Consider the following 26,285-nt stretch of genomic DNA (forward strand, 5'->3'; position numbering starts at 1 on the left):
GATTTTAAAGCCACAAAATGTATTTTATCTGAGTCATGCACAGTATGTCAAATTGCCAAATTACATATACATACACATTTTTTTGTAGAAAAGCAAATGTAAGTCGTATGTTACATCTTTGGTTCATTTGATTACATGGAAAACACTGAAAAAATTATTTATACACTAAACTTAAAACTTAAACGCTCCACAACCTGTAACTTTACAATCATACTTGGGTCTTTCATTGAGAGTCAGAGCTCCTTCTAATCTCTCGAGGACGTCGACACCTTCAACCACATGACTAGAATGGAAAATAAAGACATTAGGCTTGAGCAAACCTGTATAAGAGATCTGAGATTATGCAGCATTATATTTAGGTTTGATACAAACCCAAAGGCAACATAGGTCCTGTCCATCCAGGGTGCTGGCTGCAGGGTGATGTAGAACTGGGATCCATTGCTGTGGGGACCCTTATTGGCCATTCCTAGAGTGCCTCGTCTAGTGTGGGACACGGCAAAGCACTCATCTAAAGGGAGAAAGGTAGGTTTACAGACTCCACTAATATACACACATGCACAGCGGGTTCTCATTGTAATACTGTAGATGTCTGGGACTGCTTATATGTTTTTTTTTTTAACCTTCAAACGTCGGTCCATAGATTGACTCCCCTCCATCACCTCTCCTCTGTGGAGAAATATCTGCATAATTGAAAGATACAAGTACTGTGTAACTAGACCACAGTGAAACTGTAAAAAACAATGTCACTTCCTCAATTTCACAATATTCTGCTGACGACTTTACGTGCTGTTATTATACAAACAAGGGAAGGGCTGTAATGAGTAATATGGACGGGAAGTTCACTTCGTATTTCACTTACAGTAAATTGAGTCACATAAGTTCAAGTTTAAGTCAATTTATTGATGTATTTTCCCTCTCTACAAGTGACATTTCTGTATCCTACATGTATAACAAATTAACTGCACTGATGCTGAGGTTGGAAAAGTGTTTATGTATTTCTATTTTAATTGTATATATGTGAAAACCAACTACATGTTATCAACATTGTCACAGGACTAGTATGGACCATACCTCCTCCTTGCAGCCAGCCGTTGGGCACCACACGATGAAACACAGAGCCCTTGTAGCAAAGTGGGAAGCCGCTCAGTGACATACCTCGCTCTCCTGTGCACAGAGCCTGGAAGTTCTCTGATGTCTTTGGACAGACATCTGAGAACAGCTGAGGAGACGGAGGACAATGTGCCTTGTTAACATGCTGCTTCTCTGTAATGGTCATCTAGTTTCTTTTATCAGCAATTTTATTAATATCTATTAATATTGACTACGAAGGATGCTTACAAAAGTCAGAGGGTTGAGATAACACAGGTGGTACATGCAAGCAATGTGAAACTACAGGGATTTGTGCCTCACCTCAAACATCAACCTCCCCACTGCCTCTCCTGCTATCTCAATGTCCATGAAGACAAACTGATGCTATAGATAGATAGATAGATAGATAGATAGATAGATAGATAGATAGATAGATGTACATTATTAAACCAAAATTGGGAAATTCTTGTATATGTATACAGGAACAGTAAATACATATATCAACACTAGAGATATACAGTATATCTATAGTATACACAATATAAAGAATACACTATAAATATACCAGACTACTACAGCTAGCTTAGAAAATATAAACATAGAATAACAATAACATACTATATACATTAGCAAAGTGTGCAAGTTACAATTTTTGTTTATATATTCAAATTAAATGAGGTAGTAAACCAATGTGCAAATTCCACATGTGCAAGATTATTACAGTATCCTCCTCTCCATCACAACTTCAAAAGTGTGAGGTTTGCAGCCAGTTACAGAGCCAGCCTTCTTAATCAGTTTATTAAGTCATAATGAATAAGGACAGAGATATGTATTCTTTTCATTTTAATGCTTCATGATCAAACAAATATAATAAATACAGTATGACTTTAGCTATGACTGGAGCCTGATGGTTTGCAAATTACCTGCTTCCTGACACCCACCACAAACCAAAAATAACTTTCCATCCATATTTTTGAACCTATATTTGTTATTTTTAATGTTTGTGATGTTGACTTGCCCCGGTGTTCCGGAGGTGTTTGGTGTAGCCGTCCTCAGTGAGAGCCACGTAGAAAGCCTGCGGCTGAGTGAGAGAGAAGCTCCACTGATTCTCGGCCCAGTCGGCAAGATCCTTCTCATTACCGAGGAGAAGGCCGTTCAGAAAGCACATCAGACTGCTGGAGTACTGCCACACTTCACCACGCAGCTCCTTGAATCACAAGTGTTGAACAACAGATGTGATCAGCCTTTCAGAACAACTGTAACGTCAAGCTACAGCAGTATTGTGTTGTGTAGATGTGTTAAGCTGTATAGTTGAGCATCACAACCCTCAGCAAGCTGCTGCAGCTCAGACAATATAGCAATGGTGGAAAGTATAATTACTCAAGCACTGTACAATTGTGATGTACTTGCACTTTACTTGAGTATTATTTTATGATATTTTACACTTAGACTTTACTGTATTTCAGAAGCAATTATTTTACTCTTTACTCCACTGTGATAATTTGAAATCTTTAATTAGGCCTACTTTGCAGATTAAGATTATATACAGAAGTTATGAGCAGTTATACAATGCAATATATTTATCTATTTATTTTTATTTGATAGGGAAGATGCAATTTAACATACTGTAGTTACAATACAGGGCATGAAACTGATGTGCTGCAGAGTTTTTAGCTAATTTTCAACTGTTGTCTCTAGCTGGGCTTTTACATTTACAGTGTAATTAAAATATACAGCAGTCTATATCATAAGACCACAATACACCACAAATATGGAAATACAATTAAATACACATCACACAATACACCAATGCACCTTGGTAATATGTCTTGTTTGTTCCTTGTTACTGATTGAGAGTTCAATCATCCAATCCACCAAACAACTCAAAACAAGAGTCAATACCAACAGGAGAATACACAGTTTACCATTGGCAGAGCATTTTGGTTTCTTTGGCGCTACCCACATAATCAGCTGTGCTGCTCATCCCACAAACGCATGATCCTTACAAGTTGGACATCATTGTGAAGGTAAATAAACAGGCTTTCCAACGATGTAAAATACAATGCCAATTAGCATTGTAACAACAGAGAAATAATCCACCAAACACAAGTTTCAAAACTTAGGCTCTCTATATGGTGGGCGAATGAGGAAAAAGTAGCAAGCAATAATAGATTTTAACAGGTCAAAGATAAGCACAGTTCATAGTATATTTGTGTAGGTATATAGAGCATATATTGAATACCCTTTTCCTGCCTTTTAGTAAGACATGTTGTGATTTAATATGACATTTGTGCTTTAGTTTTGTTGTACTAACTTGTTAGGGTGGGACAACACAACTTACACCTTTATAATTCTTATCAGTAGCCTACATAAAGAGTGGTGACATCATGTGTTTCCCAGCATTGCTCAGAGCTGTACTTTTAATGGGGTATTTTTACTGGCATAGCTACTTTCACCTATAAGTAAAATATCTGAATACAATAAAATGAGACTTCAAATACAATCAGAGACTTACCCTTTTCTTGTGAGACAGATATGTGTGCCAGTCACATTCGAGTAGTGGTTGAATTTTTGGATCCAGAAATGCTTCAGGAAACTTCTGTTTTAGTCCCTGTCATGCAGAGTCACAATATACAAGTGATGTTAACACTCAGGTGAGAAAACATATCAATTATGCTACATAAAACTCTAAGAAATTAACGGTTTACCTCGGCTATACTACTGGCAACATAGAAATTATGGTCTTTAATTAAGCCGACAATTTCTAGTTGTGTTTTTGAGTCCATGGTTGAAAATAAAAACACTCAAAAAGTAAAAATTCAGCTTTGTCCTGTTAACAAGAGCCTCGTCTCCATAGCAACAGGCATTCAGAGGCGCTTTAATATGACGTTCATGTTCCCTTTCTTTCCACCTTGTTTTCCTAATAATCATGTTAATTAAAACTATAAGTTCAATATTTACGACATAGAAAGCTTTGTAGTGATCTATATTTAATTCAAAACGTCAAATTTACTTTCTTTTCCACGTCGTAACAATTAATTCAGCAAAAAAAAGGCTGCGTAGTCCATAGCAACAAGCATTTTAGAGGCACTTTAATATGACGTTCATGTCAGGCGTCGACCGACTTCTTGAAGTTGTTCCCTTTCTTTCCACTTTGTTTTTCTAACATGTTAATTAAAACTATGAGTTAAATATTTATGACATAGAAAGCCGTGTGGTGTTCTACAATCAATTCAAACGTTTAATTGACTTTCTTTTCCACGTCGTAACAATTAATTTCAGCAACAAAGGCTGCATAGTGGAGAGATGTTGAACGAATTGGGACGTGGCCCAACGGCGCCTCTGTTTGAAAACTCTCCGTCGTTGTGCTTGTGTTGTTGTTTCGCTTTCACGTTTTCTTCACTCGTTATTCGGTTAAATCAGTTGAAAAAAGGGCGTTTTAGAGTAGTGTTTAGTTAGCTATGGGTGTTCACGAGTTGTGGTCCATCGTGGAGCCGGTTCATGAGTCGGTTCCGCTGTACAGTTTGAGCGGAAAGCTGCTGGCGGTTGACCTGAGTTTATGGGTGTGTGAGGCCCAGCATGTCCAGGCCATGATGGGGAGAGTTACCAAGCCACACCTCAGGTAGGCTCACCTGTTACTGTGCTTTAATTAACTCATCATGGTGTTAGCCCACCTAGGAGAACATGTTTATTATCTGGTTCCCTCGAGTTACTTCATAGAGCACTTCTTCCTATCGTTCCTGACTGTCCACACATTGCTGATGTACACAGCCCCCCTACATGATGTCAGGGACCGTCCACAAAATGCAACGCAAAATATTCAATAACTTCAGTATTATGCAGTGTAGTACCACCAAAATCACTTCACACATCAATGATCTCCTCATGGTTGTACTACAACACTTAGTTTGGAAAAAAATATTATTTTGCATGATTCCTTTTAATTTTTAATGGGAAAAATATTCAATAACTTCAGTATTATGCAGTGTAATACCACCAAAATAACTTCACACATCAATGTGATCCTCATGGTTGTACTACAACACTTAGTTTGGAAAAATATGCTTTTGCATAATTTAGGTGAATTTTTAATGGGAAAATATTAAATAACTTGATGGCACTACACTTTATAAAAGTGAAGTTATTGAATATTTTTTCCATTAAAAATTTCACCAAAATTATGCAAAAGCATATTTTTCCAAAATAAGTGTTGTAGTACAACCATGAGGAGATCATTGATGTGTGAAGTAATTCTGTTGGTGCTACACTGTATTTAGTTTGGAAAAATATGCTTTTGCATAATTTTGGTGAATTTTTAATGGGAATAATATTCAATAACATCACTTTTATAAAGTGTAGTGCCATCAAAATGTCTTAATTAGTTTAATAAGTATAATCAAGAAGATACCATTGTTGTGTGAAGTAATTTTGATGGTACTACACTGCATAATACTGAAGTTAAACACTTAGTTTGGAAAAAATATTATTTTGCATAATTTTGGTGAATTTTTAATGGGAAAAATATTCAATAAATTCAGTATTATGCAGTGTAGTACCAACAAAAAGTACTTCACACATCAATGGTATCTTTCTGATTATACTTATTTAACTAATTAAGAAATTTTGATGGCACTACACTTTATAATACTGAAGTTATTGAATATTTTTTCCATAAAAAATTTCACCAAAATTATGCAAAAGCATATTTTTCCAAACTAAGTGTTGTAGTACAACCATGAGGAGATCATTGATGTGTGAAGTAATTCTGGTGGTGCTACACTGTATTTAGTTTGGAAAAATATGCTTTTGCATAATTTTGGTGAATTTTTAATGGGAAAAATATTCAATAACTTCACTTTTATAAAGTGTAGTGCCATCAAAATGTCTTTATTAGTTAAATAAGTATAATCAAGAAGATACCATTGATGTGTGAAGTAATTTTGATGGTGCTACACTGTATAATACTGATGTTATTGAATATTTTTCTCTTTTCGGCGTTGCATTTTGTAGACGGTCCCTGACCTCTCGTCTCTCAGCCAGCTGCACATAGAGACCAATATTTTGTTTTATGTGTTGATTAAAATGAGGTTGTAGCTCGTTGTCCCCCCTAGTACATCATCTAGGGGGGCTCCGTACATCAGCAATGTGTGGACAGTCAGGAATGATTGGAAGAAGTGCTCTATGAAGTAACTCAAGGGAACAAGATACTAAAAAAATTCTCCTAGGGGTTTAGGGCGGCTCCATACAATTCTGATATTTAAACATTTTTGTGTCCAGAAATTTGTTTTTCAGGGTGTCGTCGCTCACTCTTATGGGGGTAAAGCTTGTCTTTGTGATGGAAGGAGAAGCCCCCAAACTTAAAGCGGAAACTATGAGCAAGAGGACACAAACAAGATATGGAGGATTCAAAAAGGCTTCTGCTCCTAAACCCACAACAAACACCAGCAGAGGGCGCTTTAACGCTGTCCTCAGAGAGGTTGGTTTGGTCCTCCACTCACCTGCATGTCTAATCAGAGTCAGTCATAATAAATTAATGTTAATTTTCTTACCTTTGTAGTGTGCAGACATGCTGGACTATCTGGGTGTGCCTTGGGTGACAGCTGCTGGGGAGGCGGAGGCCATGTGTGCCTACCTGGACTCACAGGGCCTGGTGGACGGCTGCATCACTAATGATGGAGACGCCTTCTTGTACGGAGCCCGGACTATCTACAGGAACTTCAATATGAACAGTAAAGTATGTCGTTATCATCCACACTAGTGTACAACATCTGGAGAAACTTCAACCCAAACAATGGACTGGAATCTGATTGAAGGTGCTTCACTGCTCTTTCGAAAGGGTTCTTCATTTCACACTGTTCTGGAGATTAATACTGGATTTATGCCTGTGATCAAAACTCAGTCAAGTGATTTAGACTCCAGACCACTAAAGTAACACTTGGGCTCCAAGTCAGAGCTGTGAATTTTATTAAAAAATTAAATTAAAAATACAAAATATTTTCTCATTATAACAGCAAATGCAAAATAGATTTGCACTTTTCTCTCTTCCACATCAATTCAGCTGCTGTTAAAACCAAAGAGGAAACTTTGATGACTTTTGAAACACATTATGGTAACTTGTGATACACATTTATTTAGTCAATTACACTGTCAAAAATCATACATTAACCAGTAATGAAAATTAGCTGCAGCCCTACACCTTTTATTCATACCTTTACGCTTCTCTCTATATGTATCAACTCTGTTTATTATTCTACTGATGCCTTGGTTGTAAAAAACATAAAATCTGCATAATATTGATTCTCATCTTTCCCCTCCAGGACCCTCAGGTGGACTGTTACAGGACCTCCAGGGTACAAACAGAGTTGCATCTCTCCAGAGAGAATCTAGTTGGTCTGGCCATCCTCCTTGGCTGTGATTATATTCCTAAAGTACGGCGGGCATCTTAATCTGACATTTGCATCCTGAAAATCACCAATACGAATGTTAACTGCACATTGTCATTCTTTCATAAGGGCATACCAGGTGTTGGTAAAGAGCAAGCTGTGAGGCTTATCCAGACGCTGAAAGGACAAACACTTCTGCAGAGGTAGAAGATACACTCTCTGTGGATTATTTTCTTGCCTTTTGATTGCAGAGAAGCTGTATTTTCCTTTCTGTTTGCCTTTTCTCACATAAAGAGTGTATACAGTGTTGTGTTTGTAACCTTTCACTGATCACCTCAGGTTCACCCAGTGGAGGGAGGAGAGTTCAGGTGTGTCTGAGGGAGTTGTAAAGAAGGTTCCTCACTGCAACGTTTGTCGACATCCTGGTGAGTGGTGCCCTGCTTTGAACTCTGACCCCTGCTCCTGATTCTGATAAGAGGTGGAAAGAAAGGGAAGGGGGGGGGAAGCCATTTAAACTGTCATGTTAAAACATACATGTATGTGAGAGACGGGTTAGAATGAATATGCCTCTGACTTTACACCCAAGTTGTAGTAGTGTGTTCTCCTTGGCCTGACTTCTCGTGTTTATCAAATATTAATACTGATTCATCTCCTCCCTTTCTCAGGCTCAGCGAAGACACATGAACGCCACGGCTGCGTGCTTTGCGACAGTAAACATTTTTGTCAACCTCAGGACTTTGACTACCAGTGTCCCTGTGACTGGCACCGCCATGAGCAGACCCGCCAGGCCTCGTCTTTTGAGGCAAATATCAGAAAGTATGTGACTTTGTGTAAATAAACAGCACTTTAATTTAATCACAAAAATAGTTGATGTAATTGCAGAAAATAGGGCTGAACGATTTTGATAAAATATCTAATTGCCATTATTTTGACTGATATTGCAATTGCTATATGATCTGCGATATTAGAAGGAATGATCATTTTTTTACATAATTATCCTAATTTTCATTGAAAAACATATAAAAATGATTATGGTGTGATTTTTGCAGGGATCTGTACCAAACAAAGATGTTTTCTTTAGTCTGTAGAATATGATGTGTAGGCTAGGACATCTCTGCAGCACCACAATGTTTAATTATAAATGGTATTTCGACGCATTTCGCCTCAACAAATATTGCGATTTTAAAAAAATGCTGCGATTTGAAAATTGCAATAGGCCATATTGTGATTTCAGTCAAATTTTGATTAATTGTGCAGCCCTAGCAGAAAATGAAAAAGTGGAATGGCAAGCAGGAAAATAAAGGCAACATATTAAATAGAAGATCAAGACTAACAGCATTATAGTCGGTCTATCAATGATCATTCTCAGTTGATAATGCTACTTAAGCACTGAAACGATTAGTTGATTGTCAGAAAAATAATCTGCATCAATTTAGCTATTTTCTTATTCATCAAGGCATTTTTAAGCAAAAGTGGTGAAACATTAAGCGGTGGAAGCTCCTCAAATGTGAATATGTTCTGTTTTTCTTAGATTTCTATGAGAGTAAACCTGATATCTTTGGGTTTTAGTCACAACCAAATAAGACTTACAGATTGCAACGTGGGATATGGAAACTTGTCATGATTTTTAAGGATGGTTTGCTCTAGGTATGTTTAATCTGTTAATTTTGTGTTTCATATTTTTTTAGGAAAACACTGGCAAGTCAACAGTTCCCTTTTACAGAGGTACAGCTGTTTTCATCTGCTATGGTTTACATGTTATAGTTTTAATAAGGGGTATAATAATCTACAGTATATGGTTTTTAATACTTAAATTGTATTTTGCAGATCATTCGTGAGTTCCTGATTTCCAAGGACAAGCCTATGTCACATTTCAAGAGGAGACAGCCAAATATGCTCTTGATGCAGGTAACGGGTTTATGTTAATAACTTGTTCACTTCGTTATCTCTTAAAGTGAGTTGCATGTTAAAAGTGTGTGTTTTCCAGAAATTTGCCTACGACAAGATGGAGTGGCCGAAGCACTACACCAGTGAAAAGGTTTTAGTCCTGATGAGCTACGCAGAGTTGATGAACCGAAAATATGGAAGAGAAATGTCCCCCCAAATCAAGCCCCTCAGGTAGTCTAACAAAAAAGTCTCTTCAGTGGCGTTGTTGTAATAAATGTTATTTCAGTACATGCATAATGAACAACAACTTTTTTTTCCTACAAAAGAATATTGAAACCAAGGGTGAGGAATGCCGTCGCTTGCTTCGAGATCATCTGGAGAACACCAGGTCAGTTTAAAGCTCATGAACATGTAGTCTTCTTTTTCTCATTTCAGAGGATAAAAAGTTGATATTTAAGAAAACATCCTCTGGGTTGAGTGACGTGACTGCTGCATTAAGCGGAGGTTGGGGTGCGGGGTGCTCGTCACCGGGTTGTCTGTTAGTGACTTGCTGTGAGGTGGGGTTCAGAGGTGACAGATCAGTCACAACAGCCAGTAGGTGCTAAACTGGCTTCCTCTCCAGGCTGGGAAATCTGTCATATCAAAGTTCACCTCACTAACAAGCCGGCCTGACGTGACCGTCCCGAGAAAGTCTCAATCAACTAATTCTGAACGGGGTTCCTCATTTTATGTATTATATCATCTAAAAGAAGTATTTTTATACAACTAATTTATTATATGATGGATTTAAATGTGTATATATATATATACATATATATATATATATACCATAAATGACTGGATATTCTAAATTAAGAATACTTGAAATCATTGATTATAAATGTATAGTTTTATAATGGAAACATAGTGTCTCTTAGAGTGTAATGAGTGTTACTGTAAACTGCAGTCCCCTGGTTAAATATCCCTGGTCATCCTGTCAGAACATTACGTGTTTCCTGAGGATCGGCCTGCAGAGGATCAACATGAGGTGAGGACGGTGGAGGAAGAGGCTCTCTTCCGTGTGGCCTTCCCAGAGGTGGTGGAGAGCTACCTGAGAGACAAAGCTCTGGCCGAAGAGAACAAGACCAAGAGTAAGACAATCGTTTATAATCGCTTTAAAAAATGGATATTAGAACTTAAAAATACAATATTAAATACAATTTCTGTGAAGATTTTTGTAAAATGAACCATGTCTGATGGTAAGTTTTTCACAACAAAACTGGAAGCCCCCCCACAGACTTGACAAGCTCCTGATCAAAGGCACCTGGAGCTCTGACTTGTTTTTCAAGGCTGTCTATTGCAGCAGCTCTGACACCTGAAAATGTAGAGTTTGGCAGCTCGACTGGTTCACACCAAAGGCTTTGATGCAGCCGAGAGGTGTCTGTCTCACAGGCTTCGCTGTCACTTTATGCAGGTTGTACTTTGCTCCCCCCTGGTCATAACTGCTGCTGTAGGGCTTCACTTCCTAATGGGTAGAACAACTAGAACTTTACAGTCAAGAGATACCAGAGTGAATATGTTCACAGTAACTCATTCAAAATGCATCTGAAATCATTTAGTTGTTGACATCCGCTCTCAATCTTCTTTACAGAGAAAAAGCCAAAGAGTAAAAAGGAGAAGCCGTCTGATGTCTCCGATGGTATTTCGGACCTCTTGGCTCAGATGACCCTTCAGAGTTCCTCTAACACTCAACCACAGACGCCTCTCCATACCGTTTCAGACACAGATGAACCAGAAGTGGTGGTTTTGGACACTCCAGTGAACCATAAACAGCGGCAGAAGTCAAAAGAAGACCACAGCGGTCTGGGCGATTGCCCCATTACTCCTCTGCCTCGTGCAGAATCAGAGGCCACTGCTTCACCGTCTGTCTCTGCTGTTATCGACGCTCTACACCTGAGTGATATCGACTGGGATGCTTTGTCCTTCACATCCTCTCCAGCTACAAACCACATCACTGAGCCCAAACCGACCAAAGCCACAGACGGCGATGTCAGGGAAACAGAAGAGCAGAAAACCTCAAGTAACGTCAAAGAAGCAGACTCCAGATCTGCTCCAGAGCTGTGCTACACAGAGTGTCCTCTGAGAGACAGGCTGCTCATGAGGAACACAGCTATTAAATTTATAAACCAGAAGGAGATACACAATGACGTGGTCTCAAAACAACTAAACTATGAGTTGGCGCCTCTCAAACACATTTCTTCTTATAACCCAAAACCAAATGGACAGATCCCCAGTCAAGGTAGCAGTGACCATAAATTGTCTGTTGACAAAAAAGAACCACTAACTGACAAAAGGCAGTGTGCAACAAATAAGGTAGAAACCCACGGTTCAAAACAGTACATGAGACCTGCTGCTCAAACAAAGGACAAATGCATTGGCTCCCAAAAGCCTCCTCAGAAATATAAATTTGTCCGAAAAGCCATTTCATCATCGGCTGACCCGCCACCACAGAGGTGCCACTCTGACCCGGGTCATAGTAACAAGGACAACAACGCGCCGCAGACCACCAAGAAGAGCGTGTGCATGAGCATGTGTTCATCCAGCGAGGAAAGCGATGCAGAGAGCCGCCAGTCTGGACCTCAAAGAAAAACTAAAATCAAGCCCATGATCAAGATCAAGGGCAGCTTGATCTCAGACTTCCCCCTGAAACCTAAAACAACCAAACCATCAGCAAAAACAGCTCATACTGTTCGGTTATTACCAAAATGTCAGAGCTACAGTTTAGATATCGAGATAAACAGCATACCTAGCAAATGCCAGGATGTCTCACCAGCTACTGTGGATGGTGATGTGTTCCCAGCATCACCTGTCGCTGTGTTAGATAGCGACGATTCAGTTATTTGTAGTGATAGTCCACTGCCACTGGCAGAGAGACTGAGACTGAAATTCCTCAAGTGAGCAGCACGATTACAGGATGATGGACAAGAACATGTACGCTATGTTATGTTGAATGTGAAGGTTTATTCTTAACCTTGGAGGTTGACTAAAAATCTTATCTCAAGGTCCACTCATTAGCTTTTTACAGAAGAGCTGCAACAATTAGTCGAGTAGTCAATTGACAGAGAATTAATCAGCAACTCTTGATAATCCAATGAACGTTTAAGTAATTTTTCAAAGAAATAAGTCAAACTTTTGATGGTTCCAGCTTCTCAAATGTGAGAATTTGCTGCATTTCCTTGAATATCTTTGGGTTTAGGACTGTTGATCAGACAAAACAAGACATTTGATGTTGAATGAAATTTAAATTGTGATGAATTATCAAGGAAATAATCAAGAAAACAGAACGGGGGGTAAAGTTGAAACACAGTTGTAAGTAAATGTACATGCTGATTAGTGAGATGAAGTTTGAAAGCGCCAGAAAAAAAGTTATTACTTTTATTTTATTAAAGCTGTGCCATTAGATTTTATAAAATGTTATTCGATACATGTTGTGAGACTGAATAGCTTGACTGATTGTGTTTCACATGAACACAATGTGAAATTGTTCAAAATAAATATATTTTTTATGTTTAATGTTGTATTGCACCAAAGTTTGCCTTGCTATAACGTTTTCTTCTGATCCTGAAAGGAACAGTTTATGTAAATCAGTTGTGGATTAACACAGTTTCCACTATGTAATGCCATTTAACAGCACCACATGTGCTTATTTCCTCCCACTGCTGTTTGACAAGCTACATGTCACTCCACATATAACTAGAGAGAGAAGCTGAGGGAGACACAGAGGACGCTGCTGAGCCGTTGGTTTTACAACCAGCCGGTGTTGGTCCCCTTGATCATGAGTGAGGCCTTACACACCTTTTCAGACATGAAAGGTCTGGCAGGAGCTTGGTGACAGCTGCATCCTCTGCCCAAATAACAACTCCTAGTCCTAGTGCTGGCTCTTAAATCTGAGTTTTCCTATAGAGCAAGTGCTGGAACAGTTTGTCAGGATAATTCAGCTTGTTTTCCAGAGCAAATCAACTTGTCTCCTTAAGTTTGTTGAGTTCTTGTGAAGGATATTTACACTTGATGGAAACAGGAAAAAAAAATACTGCATTGGAAACAAGTAGCAAAATATGTGTGCATGTAAAGGTAAAACAGGATTTTCAGATTCTGCACAAAGAACAGTAATACATTGGGCTTTTAATTACACCCTTTCCAGGACAATAAGTGTTGCTCATTCTGAACCTTTAGTGCTCTGATATATTTCTCTTTTTTTTCCATTACTAGATTTATTGTATACAGAACAAAACATTCACCAACGTCCCCTATAATAACATTCTCGGTACAAAGAAACTTAACAAACCTAATATTAATATAAAATAAGCCAGTATAGATACAGGAAAGACATATTATATAAAAAAAAAAAGATAAATAAATAAAAATAATATACACAAGTAAAAAAAATACAATTAAAAAGAATAAAATCAAATCTATATATACATATATATACTGTATACATATACATACATACACACATACATACATACACATATACGCACACCTATTATATAAACATACAAAAACACATATACATATAATCAATTAAAGAATCAGTGTATATCAGTGCTCTGATATATTTTTCTTTTTTTTTCCAATACTAGATTTATTGTTTTTTTTGTTCATTTTGAAACAACAAACATTCATCAACGTCCCCTATAATAACATTCTCGGTACAAAGAAACCTAACAAACCTAATATTAATATAAAATAAGCCAGTATAGATACAGGAAAAACACATTATATACAAAAAAACGATAAATAAATAAAAGAATATACACAAGTAAAAAAAAAAAATACAATTAAAAAGAATAAATTAAAAAAAAGATATATATATACATATATACATATATGTATATGTATATATGTATACATATATATATGTGTATATACAGTATATATGTGTATATATATATATATATATGTGTGTATATATATATATGTGTATATATATTTATATTTATAAATATATATGTGTATATATATATATGTGTGTATATGTATATGTATATATATATATATATATATATATATACCGTATACATATACATACATACACACATACATACATACACATATACGCACACGCAGTATATACACATACAAAAACACATATACATATAATCAATTAAAAAATCAGTGTACAATTCAGTCATCATCCTATTCTATCTCCCTATTCACAACTGATATATTTTAAACATTTTGTCACTGTAAGACTATATACTCTCCATAAGTTTGAAATAGTATTGCCTTATGTATTATTTTCTTTACTATACTATATATAGCTTCCAGACTGAGGACACACTTAGGCCTGACTTGCCAGAGAGGTGTGAAGCTCTCAGGTGAAACAGCATCCTCTCATTCCTTCTTCATTAGACACATCACATCAAACTGAGAATTGTCGTCACGCAGACTTTAAAGAGTCATTTCCCCCACAAAAGGGAATCTAATTATTTGTCTTTCCATCACATTATCCGTCTATTTAAGCCTTATTCACACCCCAGTGATAAGGTCGCATTTTGGCACTTGGGAGTTTTTTCTTTGAACTTTGAGAGCTGTGAACCCATAAACCTCCAGAGATCGGTATAAAAACACTTTGAGGGGAAAAAAAATCACAGAATCTGTCATTCACCCAACCTGATGTCATCCTCGCTGCTTGGACTTCTGGGAGACTATTTCTAAACATGGACCTGGAGGTTTTCAAAGCTAAAATCCTATCTGAGTGGAGGAGCCACAGGATCACTTTTGGAGAAGATCCAGACTCTCTTCTCTCCACCTCTCCGGAGTCCTCCTCCATGGACTCCATGTGCTCCTCACCAGAGATGTGCTTCTCTAGTGGGCATCAGGACATGAAGGACTTCTCTTTGGGCTTCTCTGGACGCAGGGCGACTCCAACAACAACATCAGCGCAGAGGATGAGCAAGCCCAAGATGTCCACCAAGAGACGCGTGAAGGCCAGCGAGAGGGAGAAGATGCGGATGAGGAGCCTGGCAGAGGCTCTGCACCAGCTCCGGGACTACCTGCCTCCAGACTACAGCCAGAGTGGACAACCCATGACCAAGATACAAACACTCAAATACACTATTGAGTACATCAACAAGCTTTCAGACCTCCTGAGCTGCGCATAACGGACGCACATGGAGCTTTGACCTTGGACCTTGGACATTTAATAGAGTTAGTTGTATATATTTGATGAGTAATACAACATCTTTAACATAACTTCATTTAATATTTCTTTTGTTTGCCCTTCTCTTGATGTAAATATTGTTTACTGGGCACTTGGCAATTATTTTGTATATGAGGCTGCCTTTGATGGAGTTATGGATTCAGTGTTTTGAAATACAGTTTGCTGTTTGTTGATATTTATATGCTTTGCTTGTGGAAGGCTATCTTAATGGGTATATGCATTACTGATGAAGAATCTCTCTATAGCCTATTCCATGTGTTTGTGTTAACAGAGAACTTAGAGAAACATTCATAGTACTTGTTGTATTTGGTTTCTGATGTGTTTTAGAGTTTCAGTAGCTGCATGATAGCCTATTAAAAGTTTTGTTGTGTCTGAAAGCTATTAAATAATTGTCTTTTGTAAAAGACTAGTTATATTGTCCATCCAATTCTTCGTATATTTTTCCCAACTGTAAAATATATCAGGCTTGTTTAACATGTTTACACTGTTTTGTTTTTTTTTAAATAGTTTTGATTTCAAATTGACATTATACAAAGTATAGAGAAAGCATAAGTGCCAAACATAAAAAGAACAAATCCAACATAAAATGAATAAAATAGAAATGAACATGCAAGTATGACAAATAAATTAACTTAAAAACCTATAGATGTTGCATTTATACATGTTTACATAATAATAATAATAATAATAAACTTTATTAATATAGCACTTTTCTAAACAAGGTTACAAAGTGCTTTTCAGAAAAGAAAAAAAATCAACAAAACAGAAAAAAAAAATCAGCAAAGAATAAAATACAATCAACAGAGGGATCATAAAAACAAGAAACATCTGAGGGTAAAATACAATTTAGAAAGCAGAATACAATGGTCAGAGAGGGATGGTAAAAGCCAGCATCATATTAATCACTCAAAAACGCTTTCCTATAAAAGAAAGACACTGTTAAACAAATCCATTTAATATACCGCATGTCATATCCAGGTTATATAGACACAAACATGTCTCCTAATTAGTTAAATATATAGGGTAAATTAGTGGTATGTGTTGAACTTGTGGCCCAGTTAATTGAATGAACCTTCTTCAGGATGAGCTGTATAAATTAGAACGCACGTCATCCGAATCCTCCAATCAGAATCCAACACAGGCTGACTGAAAGCAACAAGTAGCCAATCAGACACCAGAATTCCTCCCCGGTGGGCGTGACCTTCCACATGATGCATTCTAGTGATGGGAATTCCGTCTCTTTTTAGTGAGCCAGATCATTTGGCTCAGATCACCAAGAAGAGCGGGCTCTTTCTGCTCCAAAACGGCTCTTCGTTTTACCACTTCTGCCTTTTATAATTCAGCCAAATTTAGATTTAGCTGTTTTGACCTATGATTAGTATGTGTGCACATATATTACTTAAATTATTCAATATAATTATACTAAACCTTATAATTTCCAGAATACCATAATTTGACATGCTGCTTCGTTTCCGACTGTCACTCATCTTGTCTGCTATTCGCGCACCGCACTCCTCTCTCTCTCTCTCTCCTCCTCCCCTCCTCTCCCTCCTGCTCTGTACCTGTAGACCGTCAGAGCGCCGCTCACCCCCGCCCCTCCCTGCTTGATGGTATGATCCTTGTCTGTCATCACCTGATTGGTCGCACGGACATCATTAACACAACATTCACTCTCAGTCGGTGCATGGAGTGCACGTGGCGCGGAGAAGATCTTCCTATCATTCTGCCTTGAATTAAGTAAAGAAAAAAGAAAAAAAACGGCTCTCGGACGCTTTCCCCGTGATTTGCATAAAGTAGACTAGCCCTCAACTTTATGCAGTTGAGGAGCGGGCGTCGTGACGCTCCGTCTCTCGAATCGCGACGCCACACTACCAGAATGCATTGCGCGGCTGCTTACATAGACAATGAATGGGGAGCGTGGAAAGCACGGAGGCTGTGGACACGTACCATCAGTGCATGGAGTGCCCACGGCGCGGAGAAAATCATCCCATCATTCTGCCTTGAATTAAGTAAAGAAAGAAAAAAAAAACGGCTCTCGGACGGGAACCGGCTCTTATCGTTCACTTAAAAGAGCCGGCTCAATGAACCGGCTTTTTGAACCGGCTCGTTCGTGACCGACACATCACTAATGCATTCCTCACACAGACATCCCAGCCTGGTGATGATGTAGTCTAGTAGTCTGACTGTGCCGCCATTTCTAACAGCAAAGGAGCCACAAGAAGCTGCAGGAAATTTTGTACAATTTTTTTTATATTTTTCTAATAAATATTTTTTATTTTTATTAGCTTAGTAGGAAAAAATTGTAGTGTACTTGTTTGAATCTACCTCTCCTGCATCACCAACTGAAGTAAGTCTCAAGTATATTTGACTGTTAGAAAAACACAGGAACGCCCCTTTTATATACATAACATTTAGCTAAATACGCCTGTTATTAAGCATATACATTTAGTATTTTCAATTAGGAAAGTGGCTACTTGAGCATTGTTTATAACAAAGCAACTGTTTTGACAACAATATACTGTTAATGATGTTTATTGAATTACACATTTCTAGCCCTTTGCATCAGCCAGCCATGCTCAACATGAGCTCCTGCATGCTGAACAGTATTAAGGAGTATTATTATTATTATTAGAGACTGGACGTGTATTTGTTGCACAGGATCCCCTCTCTCTGATGGTCATAGCTTCATATTTAAGAGCTCACACACTCAGCTCCACCAGCCTCTCTGGAGGGATCAGGATAAACATGTTTCCATGACGCCTGACGTGCCTGTGGCTCTGCAGGCTTATTTAACACTGTGATAATGTGTCTCTCTGTGTGTGTGACTGACAGTCATCCATGGCTTGGTTACTGTCTGTAAAGTGTTTATTGTCATTGGCATATATTTAGAGCATTCCAAGCACTGCTCCACAAGTGTCTATCTAGATATCTGTGTAAATAGATATAAAGACATCCATATAGATATATAGATATAGTAAAAGACAGATGGATATAAAGTGAGACCCTCATTGATATAAATGGGATACACAAAATATTAGAACACCATCCAACTTGGTCTCCATGGGAGAGTTCAAAGCTCTGATAAAAAACTGTGTAACTGAAGAATGCAATTGCTATTACTAAACTTGATTTTGTATTATGTATCTGTTGTCCCTTGTCTGTTTTAACATGCTCCACTGTATAATTGTTGTAACTTTGTAATGGTGTGCCATCTTGGCCAGGTCTCCCTCGAAAGGTTAAATAAATAAAAATAAAAATCCAGTGTACAGCACAATATAGTTCAACAACACCACAACCTACCGCCTCCAAAATGACCTGAAATGTAACCTTCATGAAGATTAATTGCATATATTTTAAATAGGTGTACCTTTTTATATACTGGCAACTGAGTGTACATACAGTTCAGAGAAAGTTTGGGACAAATTAACGTACAAAACGTAGATATAAATACATCAGTAGTATATTAAAACAGTCTATAAAGGTGCTGAAATCTGCCTTTGAAGGATAATAAATGATCCCAAATCTAAAAAAGATTGTTTTTGTTTTCTGAAAAGAGCATAATGAAGAAATAATTGTCCTGCAGGAAGAGCTTAACCTCATTATACCATGTTGCATTTTCATCATCTGTAATATTGTCTATAAATAATGTGTTTCCTCCAGGGACTTAACGTTGTGCAATATGTTTTTATATAGAGTTTATCTTAAAATTTGGTTCTTTTTCAAAGGGTATATTACTGTATTTGGTCAATGTGTGGACGTCTTAAACTCATGGGATTTGCTGGATCTTCAGACAAAGTATCAGACACACACTGGAAGAAAAACAAGTTATAGGCGGCTTGTTCAGGTTCTGGGGCGGTGGCTCCTTCGGGGCAAATTTTGAAACTCATTCCAAAAATGCAAATTCCCTCGGACCTGTTAAGTGGTGGTTTCATGTTTTGCACGCACCCCCTTCCCTTACCTTCGCCCTATATCACAAAAGTCAACTCTCCACACTACACTCAGCTTCAGAGATGCTGCGTTTTACAGTAGTGACCCGGGCTTTGGGACTATTAATAATTTTCCCCGCTATCAGCCTTGACTTGCAGTTGTCTTGTACGTGCTTAACTTGTAAACTTGTCACCTGCTTCAGTGTAAGGCATGCACAGTCTGTCACACCCAGCCATGCAGCCATGCAGCAATGCAGAGAATGCAACACTGAGGTTTCTTGTTTCCAACATCTGCTGAGTATCATGATAACGCCAGTGTAAAACATATCAAGTTAAGTTTCCAAGACTCAGGTTTTACATTGGAGGATCAACTCATGAATGATGTTTTTCTTCATATCAGATAAATCTTTTGGAATGAGGCTCCCATTTCTTTACATCATACGTGATTACCTTGTAGCTGCAGGGAACTTACAACTTATTTCTGCATTGCTTTATTTTTTAAATGGTAAAATGCTCTAATTTTCCATGTTTGAATAATTCATTTTGCATATGGAAGCAAAGTGCATTTTTACATGTAGAAATCTTTTTCATGTCAAAGCAAATGCTAATTAGAAGAGTGACAGTGTACTGTATATTAATATTGACCTGCATCATTTCAGATGGATGCAGACACAGAAGAAAGGGTGACAGAAACTTCAAAAATTTCCAAGGATCAATCTCAGAAACCCTTAATGGACAACAAATTTAGGTCAGTCTTATGGTTCCTTACAGCCTAATACTGTATTTATGAATATATTATGGTTTTTAAAACTGCATGGGGAGGGAAGGGAAGGAGTGTACCTCACTGTATTTGGGTTTGGCCAGTGTGCAGAGTTGTATTTATATGACTGAACTTGGACTAGTGGCAGTTTTTCTCATATTTTTTTTATCTCCTCAGTGGTCGTGGGTTTAAAAGCCGTGGTCCTGGTGGTCCTGGTGGTCGATGGGGTCGAGGGGGTCAGATGGGTCGAGGGGGTCAGATGAATCGAGGGGGTCGGATGAGTCGAGGCAGCATGCGTGGTGGGCGGGGCATGATGAAAGGGTTTGATCCACCTGGATACGGGAGGGGTCGAGCGAGAGATGGAGCCATGAACGGATTTGCACCCATGAGGTACGGACAATTGAATTATACATGGTGTTAAATACAAAATTTTGCATAAATGAATTGTTTAGAATGCAAACAAATAGTGTGGTTATGAATCATTTAAGTAAAAAAAAAAACTACTACCTTTGATATGTGCTGTATTTAAGATTAAAATGCTTAACTTTTAAGGGTAAATTGCACTTCCTGCTCTTCCCTTGCAGAGGAATGAGGAGGATGAGACCTTACCCAGACCCAAGAGGTCATCGAGGTAGGGGGGGACCAATGGGCATGCGTGGACCAATGGGCATGGGCCCTCCTCCTCCTCCACCACCTCCCATGCACCTCAGAGGACCCTACCCACCCATGCACAGGTAATCACATGCACAGACAGCCACGGTAGCCAAATGGACTGGATCCAGGGTTGTTGGTCTAAGATTTAAGAATGATCTTCTTGATTTTAAAAGATTTCGTTTGTCTTAAAAAGTACATTGTTTTACTGTACGCTACTGTAGACTAAGTAACACTATATCATCATATTGCACATACTGCAGCTATACTACCATATATGCTGCTACGTAAACAACATTACACTCGTCACTTTATCTTATTTTCATTGCTTGTTTTGATATATTCTGCTTCCACAGTTATTGTTTTTACTTATTTACTTGTACTTTTATGTTGCACACAGCTAAAGAACTGCTAAACAGATTTTCATTGTTCCTTAGCATAGATATAAAACAGTTACTAACTACTACTAACTACAAGTAAACTGTTTTATATCTATGGATCTTTGCAGAATGACAATAAAGATTTATTCCAACCATACATTTGAGCCATACCTTTTTTATTGAGCAATTTTTCTTGTCACTTTTGAATCACAATGGGTAGATGGGTGTAGTCACTCAACTGACTCATGTGTATCACTACAAAAGTTTTCCTCTGACTGTATACTGTATGTATTCATAATAAAAGTGTATTGTATCGATGTGCCACTTCTCTCTGTCTGTAGGCACGGACCCCGTCCACCGCCTCCTTCAGGTCATCCTGGTTTCAGAGGGCGTCCACCACACCCTCGAGGCCGTGGCATGCTGCCCCCTGGACCTCCACGCCACTTCCACTCCCGTGGCCCAAGAGGGTAAGAGCTGTTTGAACCTTGATATCACGCTTAAGCTTTGCAAGTCACCAATCTCGGCACTTTCCTTGCACGCTTTTAAGATTTTTGGATAGATATAAAGTACATCTGATGAGCATTTGAGACGCGCTTACACCAGTTATATTCCTTTAATTCTGTAATCCAAATAGGGTTGTGACACAATGCACAGTCCTTTCTGTCCCTTTTCTCTTATGCCTCCCTATAGCTTAATTTCTTTCACTTCAAATTATCACATTTCTTTCTCAGTTTGTCTTTCAAATAGAATAAATAATATAGCTTTTTGCCCAAATAGTTTGTCTTACCACAACAAATGGTGAGTCAAAGAATGTTAACGTAGTTTGTAAATAAAAATCATACTCCCTGCTCAACTGTTTGAAGGCAGACTCTTAAATAGTGCATGGAATAATGAAATTGGAAAAGACATTACACTGTATTTGCCTTTCATAGGTACACAGTTACTGAAATGGGATGACATCCCGTACTGGAATAGTTCAGATGGCTGCTCTTATCAGAGTGTGCCCCCTATTGGCCGAAGCCAAGAATCCAATGTGTGATTTTATCCTTTTACACAGCTACCACAATGGACCGGTCTCTCCTCCGCCTCACCACCCACCTGGCAGAGGCCAGAGGTGGCCAGGGCCCCCTGGTGGCCGACGCTTTTAACACAGCCTGGTCTAAAAAACAATAACCAAACACTTGTTAATGTAGAAGGGGCCTAAAGTGCTGCAGTAAATGAAATGCCCCTCAATTATGTGTTCCACAAAGTCTCTGAGTATCTTCATAACATACTCTGTGGCCAAATGTCTGCTTATTGATATTGTCTCTTGGCAAAGAAATAATGTGAAAATGACTAAACGTAAAAATGCCTCGCAACTTTAACAATGTAAAGGCATTCTGTTATCTTTGTTAAAGATATACTGTTGGTACCGTAGGAACTATTTGACATTGTTGAGAAAAGGCTGTTCTATAGAAACCACTTTGAAGCTGCTGTGCTCAAAGGGAGGAAAAGTCATGTCAAAGTTCATTAAATGTTCTGTGGTGGTTCTTGTTACAGTCACCCTGTGAGCCTTAAGACGTTTTCCTGATCCGTAATAAAGAATAACAAATGGGTGACACTGTATATCTGAAGGTGGGGGAATAAAAAATAAATGAAACAGCCCTCGAGCACCACTGTTAACTAGCTTAGTACACCATGGACCTCTCTAACCTTTCCTTCTGTTACATGGAAATAGTTATGTATTATAACCTCACCAAGCAGTGCAGTAAATATTGTTTCACACTTACACATTTTTCAAAGACAATATTCCACTTGTCAAGTATTCATGAGTATTTAATTTTATATTTTTTATCGTTAATGTGCAGTTATTTTAAGTTACCAGTATTGCTGTTTGGAACATTCATGTTTGTCTTCAGCAATGTAATGACAAAGTGGGAAAAGGCATTATAAATGAATAGTATATAATTGAAATATATATCTAGTAGATTTTTTATAAAGCAAATTCCACTAGTATTTGCTTCAGTTACAGACAACAAGTTACTCTTTACTGTGTCTAGTTTTTTGAAGTGTTATAAATACTCTATTCACTGTAATTAACATAACTTTGGTGAACCTGTGAATGTGTTTGATGAAAACCCTCAAGACATATGACATAGTCGTGGAGAAAAAAAAAAATAAAACTAAAAAAATAAACTCAACTTCTCCTTTTTTTTTGTTTATTCACAAACAAGTCTGAGAGTTGTCATTATAATTTACAACATATCTGTAATATATGGAAGAGAATGAATTGCAGTGTCAAAATTAGTACTGTACACAGTGGCACAGTGCTTCTGAAATTTGATTCATGTCAAGACCACTGCAAAAATGCACATAATTATATATGTTTTGGATGAGTGGAGGACAAGAGCCCGTCATCAACGTAATATTCAGCTTCATGATGGCTAAGAAAAGGCATCTATGAATTGCACTTTTAGTAACTTGAACGATGAAGATCACTCACTCTAGTACATTACCATTTATGTTACCATGTAAATTTGACTGGAGGACTCAGAACCGCTCCACTTGAAATTGCTTTTGACTGAATGTCAAGTCACAGTTCACATTCAGTGGTAGCATGTCTAAAAGGAGGACATCATCTGCAAAGGATAAACACTCTGCTATGACCAAGGATCGTCATATTTTCGTTAGGAAAAAATGTAATATCGCAATAATGTTTTGTGATACTGTATTGATTCTCAAAAACACTTATATTTAATAGTTTACATGCAAAGATTAACTCAGTCAATACTTTATTTTATTTGCAAAGAAATGTGTCTTTTCAGTGTATGTGCCCTCTCACAGTAGTGCTATGATGTTGGATGTTACAGGGACTGTGATAAATGCAAATGCAGATCCCACTGTTTTTGATTTCATAAAAAAAGTAAACTTTTTAAACTCAGATTTTATGCATATGGTGGTGTAATCTTTATATTATGACAGTTTTCCTTAAATTAAATTACAAAATCGCAATATATCGTAACCCCTGTATCATGATATGTATCGTATCAGATTCTTGCCAGTACACTGCCCTAATTTTCGTGCTGCTATAATAGAAAATTGTCAGTAATTTCAATTTGACTTCAAAGGCGACAAAGAGATTTGGAGAATCTCACTATTATGTATGTGTTTTTCTATTTTTATAATTATTACAATTTAATATTCTTATAATATATAATTTCTCCTATGCTCCTGTACATTTTTTTAAATTTAATAAAACTAAAAGTGAACATGCATGTATGTGCATATGAAGCACAGAAGCACACTCTTTTATAGCAAAGAGTAGTAACAGATTATCAAGTGAATGATTTACAGACAGCATTGAATAAAGTGGACACCAGTTAAAAAACATTTGAGCTCTTCAGCTTTGTGAATGCATGCAGCTCTTTCTCCATAATGTGGGGCTAATTTAAGCTTGACTGACTTCAAAAAAGATGTAACAAAAACCTGCTGTAATGCAGTATGAAGAGGCATTTATTATTTATACCGTATGTTGCATTTACTGCTGGCACAAACAAGGATTTGGCATTATTTCTGGATGAAAGAGCATTTTATTCTCTGAGCACCTCAAGAGGTATTCATCACAGCTAGTCTGTTTCATAAATTAGCCACGACAGGTGTTGCACTCTCCTCCTCCTCTGTCTGTCTTTTTCCATCTCTTCAGCACTTTCAGTACTTTTTTTGCTGCCTCTTCAGCCTCTGCAGTCCCTTCTTGTTTCTCCCTTTGGTTGATTGTAACAGACTGACTGTTGTTGTCTCCTGAAGGGGGGCACACAGTACAGTTTACCTCCCGGGCCCCAGGAACCCAGGCCCTCTCTCACATCTCTCCCCTCCTCCTTCACCAGCGGCGTGACGCCTGATGTCTGGCACTTCACGTGAAAAGGTGAGTTTCCTCTTGTGTCTTAATCCCTAAACCCCTCCCTCTCTGACGCCTGGAGATTCTCTCTTTCAGGATGGAAGTTGAATCGAACTCGGTGAAACTCGCAGGACTATTGGTTAATAGGTTATGGTACATAATCTTTTATTAATGGCTACAAAAAAATGCATTTCTCTGTTTTGTTAGAGTACATCTGTACTGTGAAATCTTAACAAGAACAGACCATAAGTACACCTTGTGGTAATGCAAGGAGTATGCTAGAATATGCAGGAAAACACAGGTCTATAAATCAGTATTATTGCACTAATTAATAATAACTGGCATGAAGACATTTTGACATGTCAGTAGAAAAGCACTCATGGAAATAATAAAATGAATGAAGGCTGAATGCCATTAAGCTGCTTCAGTTCTGGTATTGTTCATACTGGCTCCAGTGGTGGAATGCAACTAAGTACATTTACTCAAGTACAAATTTGAGGTACTTTACTTGAGTATTTTCTATTCATGCTACTTTGTACTTTGCTACATCTCAGAGGGAAATATTGTACTTTTTACCAGAAAATAAAGATAATTTTGACTTTTTTCTCTTAAAAAATTACTTAAACCGATTAATCGATTATAAAAAAAGTTGGCGATTAATTTTAATTGTTGACAATTCATCGATTAATTGTTGCAGCTCTACTTTTAAATATAATTTATATGAGGCCAATGGTTTGATCCAACCAACATCTATAATCAGACAGGAGTGTCATCTCTGTATGAACGCTCATTTTAATACAGGAAGAGAGGGGGGTCTTTAAATAGAGGAGGGAAAACTCCTTAAAATGACACGAAGTAGTAGCCTTCAATCACAGGATAAGTACGGCATGTTGTTTTCACTGTTTTTACAGGTTGAATGTTAAATTCAGTGATTTTCTTTTTGATGTTTTGCCTCAGATTTTTGTATACTAATAATTCAATAAAGGCAAAAAAGAAATGTCTTGTGTGCGTGGTCTTGTGTCCTACATAATATACATGTTCATTATACAGAATAACAAACAAATAAGTGAAGTCATCACATCGGTGACACATGTTAAATATTTCGGCATTATAATTGTCACAAACCTGTC

At 37.7% G+C, this 26,285-nt stretch overlaps 4 protein-coding genes across 6 annotated transcripts; 3 read left to right on the forward strand and 1 right to left on the reverse strand.

Annotated features, from left to right (window-relative positions):
- Positions 1–2: 2 nt before the first annotated feature.
- Positions 3–3,970, reverse strand: ppil6 (peptidylprolyl isomerase (cyclophilin)-like 6). The gene is made up of 8 exons (XM_037750049.1): positions 3,798–3,970; positions 3,605–3,700; positions 2,108–2,296; positions 1,411–1,473; positions 1,072–1,219; positions 621–680; positions 373–508; positions 3–283 (listed from the first exon to the last, which is right to left on the reverse strand). Exons 1-8 carry the CDS (start codon positions 3,873–3,875, stop codon positions 172–174), a joined length of 882 nt encoding a protein of 293 aa, XP_037605977.1. The 5' UTR covers positions 3,876–3,970; the 3' UTR covers positions 3–171.
- A 545-nt stretch (positions 3,971–4,515) lies between these two features.
- LOC119476607 (flap endonuclease GEN homolog 1) lies at positions 4,516–13,529 on the forward strand. Its single transcript, XM_037750009.1, has 13 exons — positions 4,516–4,711; positions 6,367–6,565; positions 6,647–6,823; positions 7,407–7,517; positions 7,602–7,675; positions 7,812–7,897; positions 8,138–8,288; positions 9,161–9,197; positions 9,300–9,380; positions 9,460–9,590; positions 9,686–9,747; positions 10,340–10,489; positions 10,990–13,529. Exons 1-13 carry the CDS (start codon positions 4,551–4,553, stop codon positions 12,294–12,296), a joined length of 2,727 nt encoding a protein of 908 aa, XP_037605937.1. The 5' UTR covers positions 4,516–4,550; the 3' UTR covers positions 12,297–13,529.
- A 1,174-nt stretch (positions 13,530–14,703) lies between these two features.
- Positions 14,704–15,916, forward strand: msgn1 (mesogenin 1). Its single transcript, XM_037750064.1, has one exon. The coding sequence runs from the start codon at positions 15,062–15,064 to the stop codon at positions 15,503–15,505; it is 444 nt and encodes a 147-aa protein (XP_037605992.1). The 5' UTR covers positions 14,704–15,061; the 3' UTR covers positions 15,506–15,916.
- A 1,791-nt stretch (positions 15,917–17,707) lies between these two features.
- Positions 17,708–25,726, forward strand: si:ch211-51e12.7 (uncharacterized protein LOC336335 homolog). 3 transcript variants are annotated; one of them, XM_037750058.1, is made up of 7 exons: positions 17,710–17,911; positions 19,694–19,821; positions 20,150–20,238; positions 20,428–20,640; positions 20,835–20,984; positions 21,623–21,748; positions 22,339–23,456. In XM_037750058.1, the coding sequence occupies exons 3-7, from the start codon at positions 20,150–20,152 to the stop codon at positions 22,427–22,429; spliced, it is 669 nt and encodes a 222-aa protein (XP_037605986.1). In that variant the 5' UTR covers positions 17,710–17,911; positions 19,694–19,821; the 3' UTR covers positions 22,430–23,456. The 3 variants fall into 3 exon arrangements, with proteins under 3 accessions (XP_037605988.1, XP_037605986.1, XP_037605985.1); XM_037750060.1 differs by lacking the exons at positions 19,694–19,821; positions 22,339–23,456 and adding an exon at positions 25,065–25,726 and having other exon boundaries at positions 17,708–17,911; XM_037750057.1 differs by lacking the exon at positions 19,694–19,821.
- Positions 25,727–26,285: the final 559 nt, after the last annotated feature.

This window comes from Sebastes umbrosus, chromosome 18, assembly GCF_015220745.1.
Source record: "Sebastes umbrosus isolate fSebUmb1 chromosome 18, fSebUmb1.pri, whole genome shotgun sequence".
NCBI lineage: Eukaryota > Metazoa > Chordata > Actinopteri > Perciformes > Sebastidae > Sebastes > Sebastes umbrosus.

Coding starts and splice junctions, on each gene's coding strand:
- ppil6 (XM_037750049.1), bottom strand. CDS start 3,875: ATGGACTCAAAAACACAACTAGAAATTGTCGGCTTAATTAAAGACCAT. Junction 1,220..1,410: donor TGGGGAGGTTGATGTTTGAG/GTGAGGCACAAA, acceptor CCGTCTCCTCAG/CTGTTCTCAGATGTCTGTCC. Junction 509..620: donor CTATGGACCGACGTTTGAAG/GTTAAAAAAAAA, acceptor TTCTCCCTTTAG/ATGAGTGCTTTGCCGTGTCC.
- LOC119476607 (XM_037750009.1), top strand. CDS start 4,551: ATGGGTGTTCACGAGTTGTGGTCCATCGTGGAGCCGGTTCATGAGTCG. Junction 4,712..6,366: donor GTTACCAAGCCACACCTCAG/GTAGGCTCACCT, acceptor TTTTGTGTCCAG/AAATTTGTTTTTCAGGGTGT. Junction 7,518..7,601: donor GCTGTGATTATATTCCTAAA/GTACGGCGGGCA, acceptor TTCTTTCATAAG/GGCATACCAGGTGTTGGTAA.
- msgn1 (XM_037750064.1), top strand. CDS start 15,062: ATGGACCTGGAGGTTTTCAAAGCTAAAATCCTATCTGAGTGGAGGAGC.
- si:ch211-51e12.7 (XM_037750058.1), top strand. CDS start 20,150: ATGGATGCAGACACAGAAGAAAGGGTGACAGAAACTTCAAAAATTTCC. Junction 20,239..20,427: donor TTAATGGACAACAAATTTAG/GTCAGTCTTATG, acceptor TTATCTCCTCAG/TGGTCGTGGGTTTAAAAGCC. Junction 21,749..22,338: donor CACTCCCGTGGCCCAAGAGG/GTAAGAGCTGTT, acceptor CCTTTTACACAG/CTACCACAATGGACCGGTCT.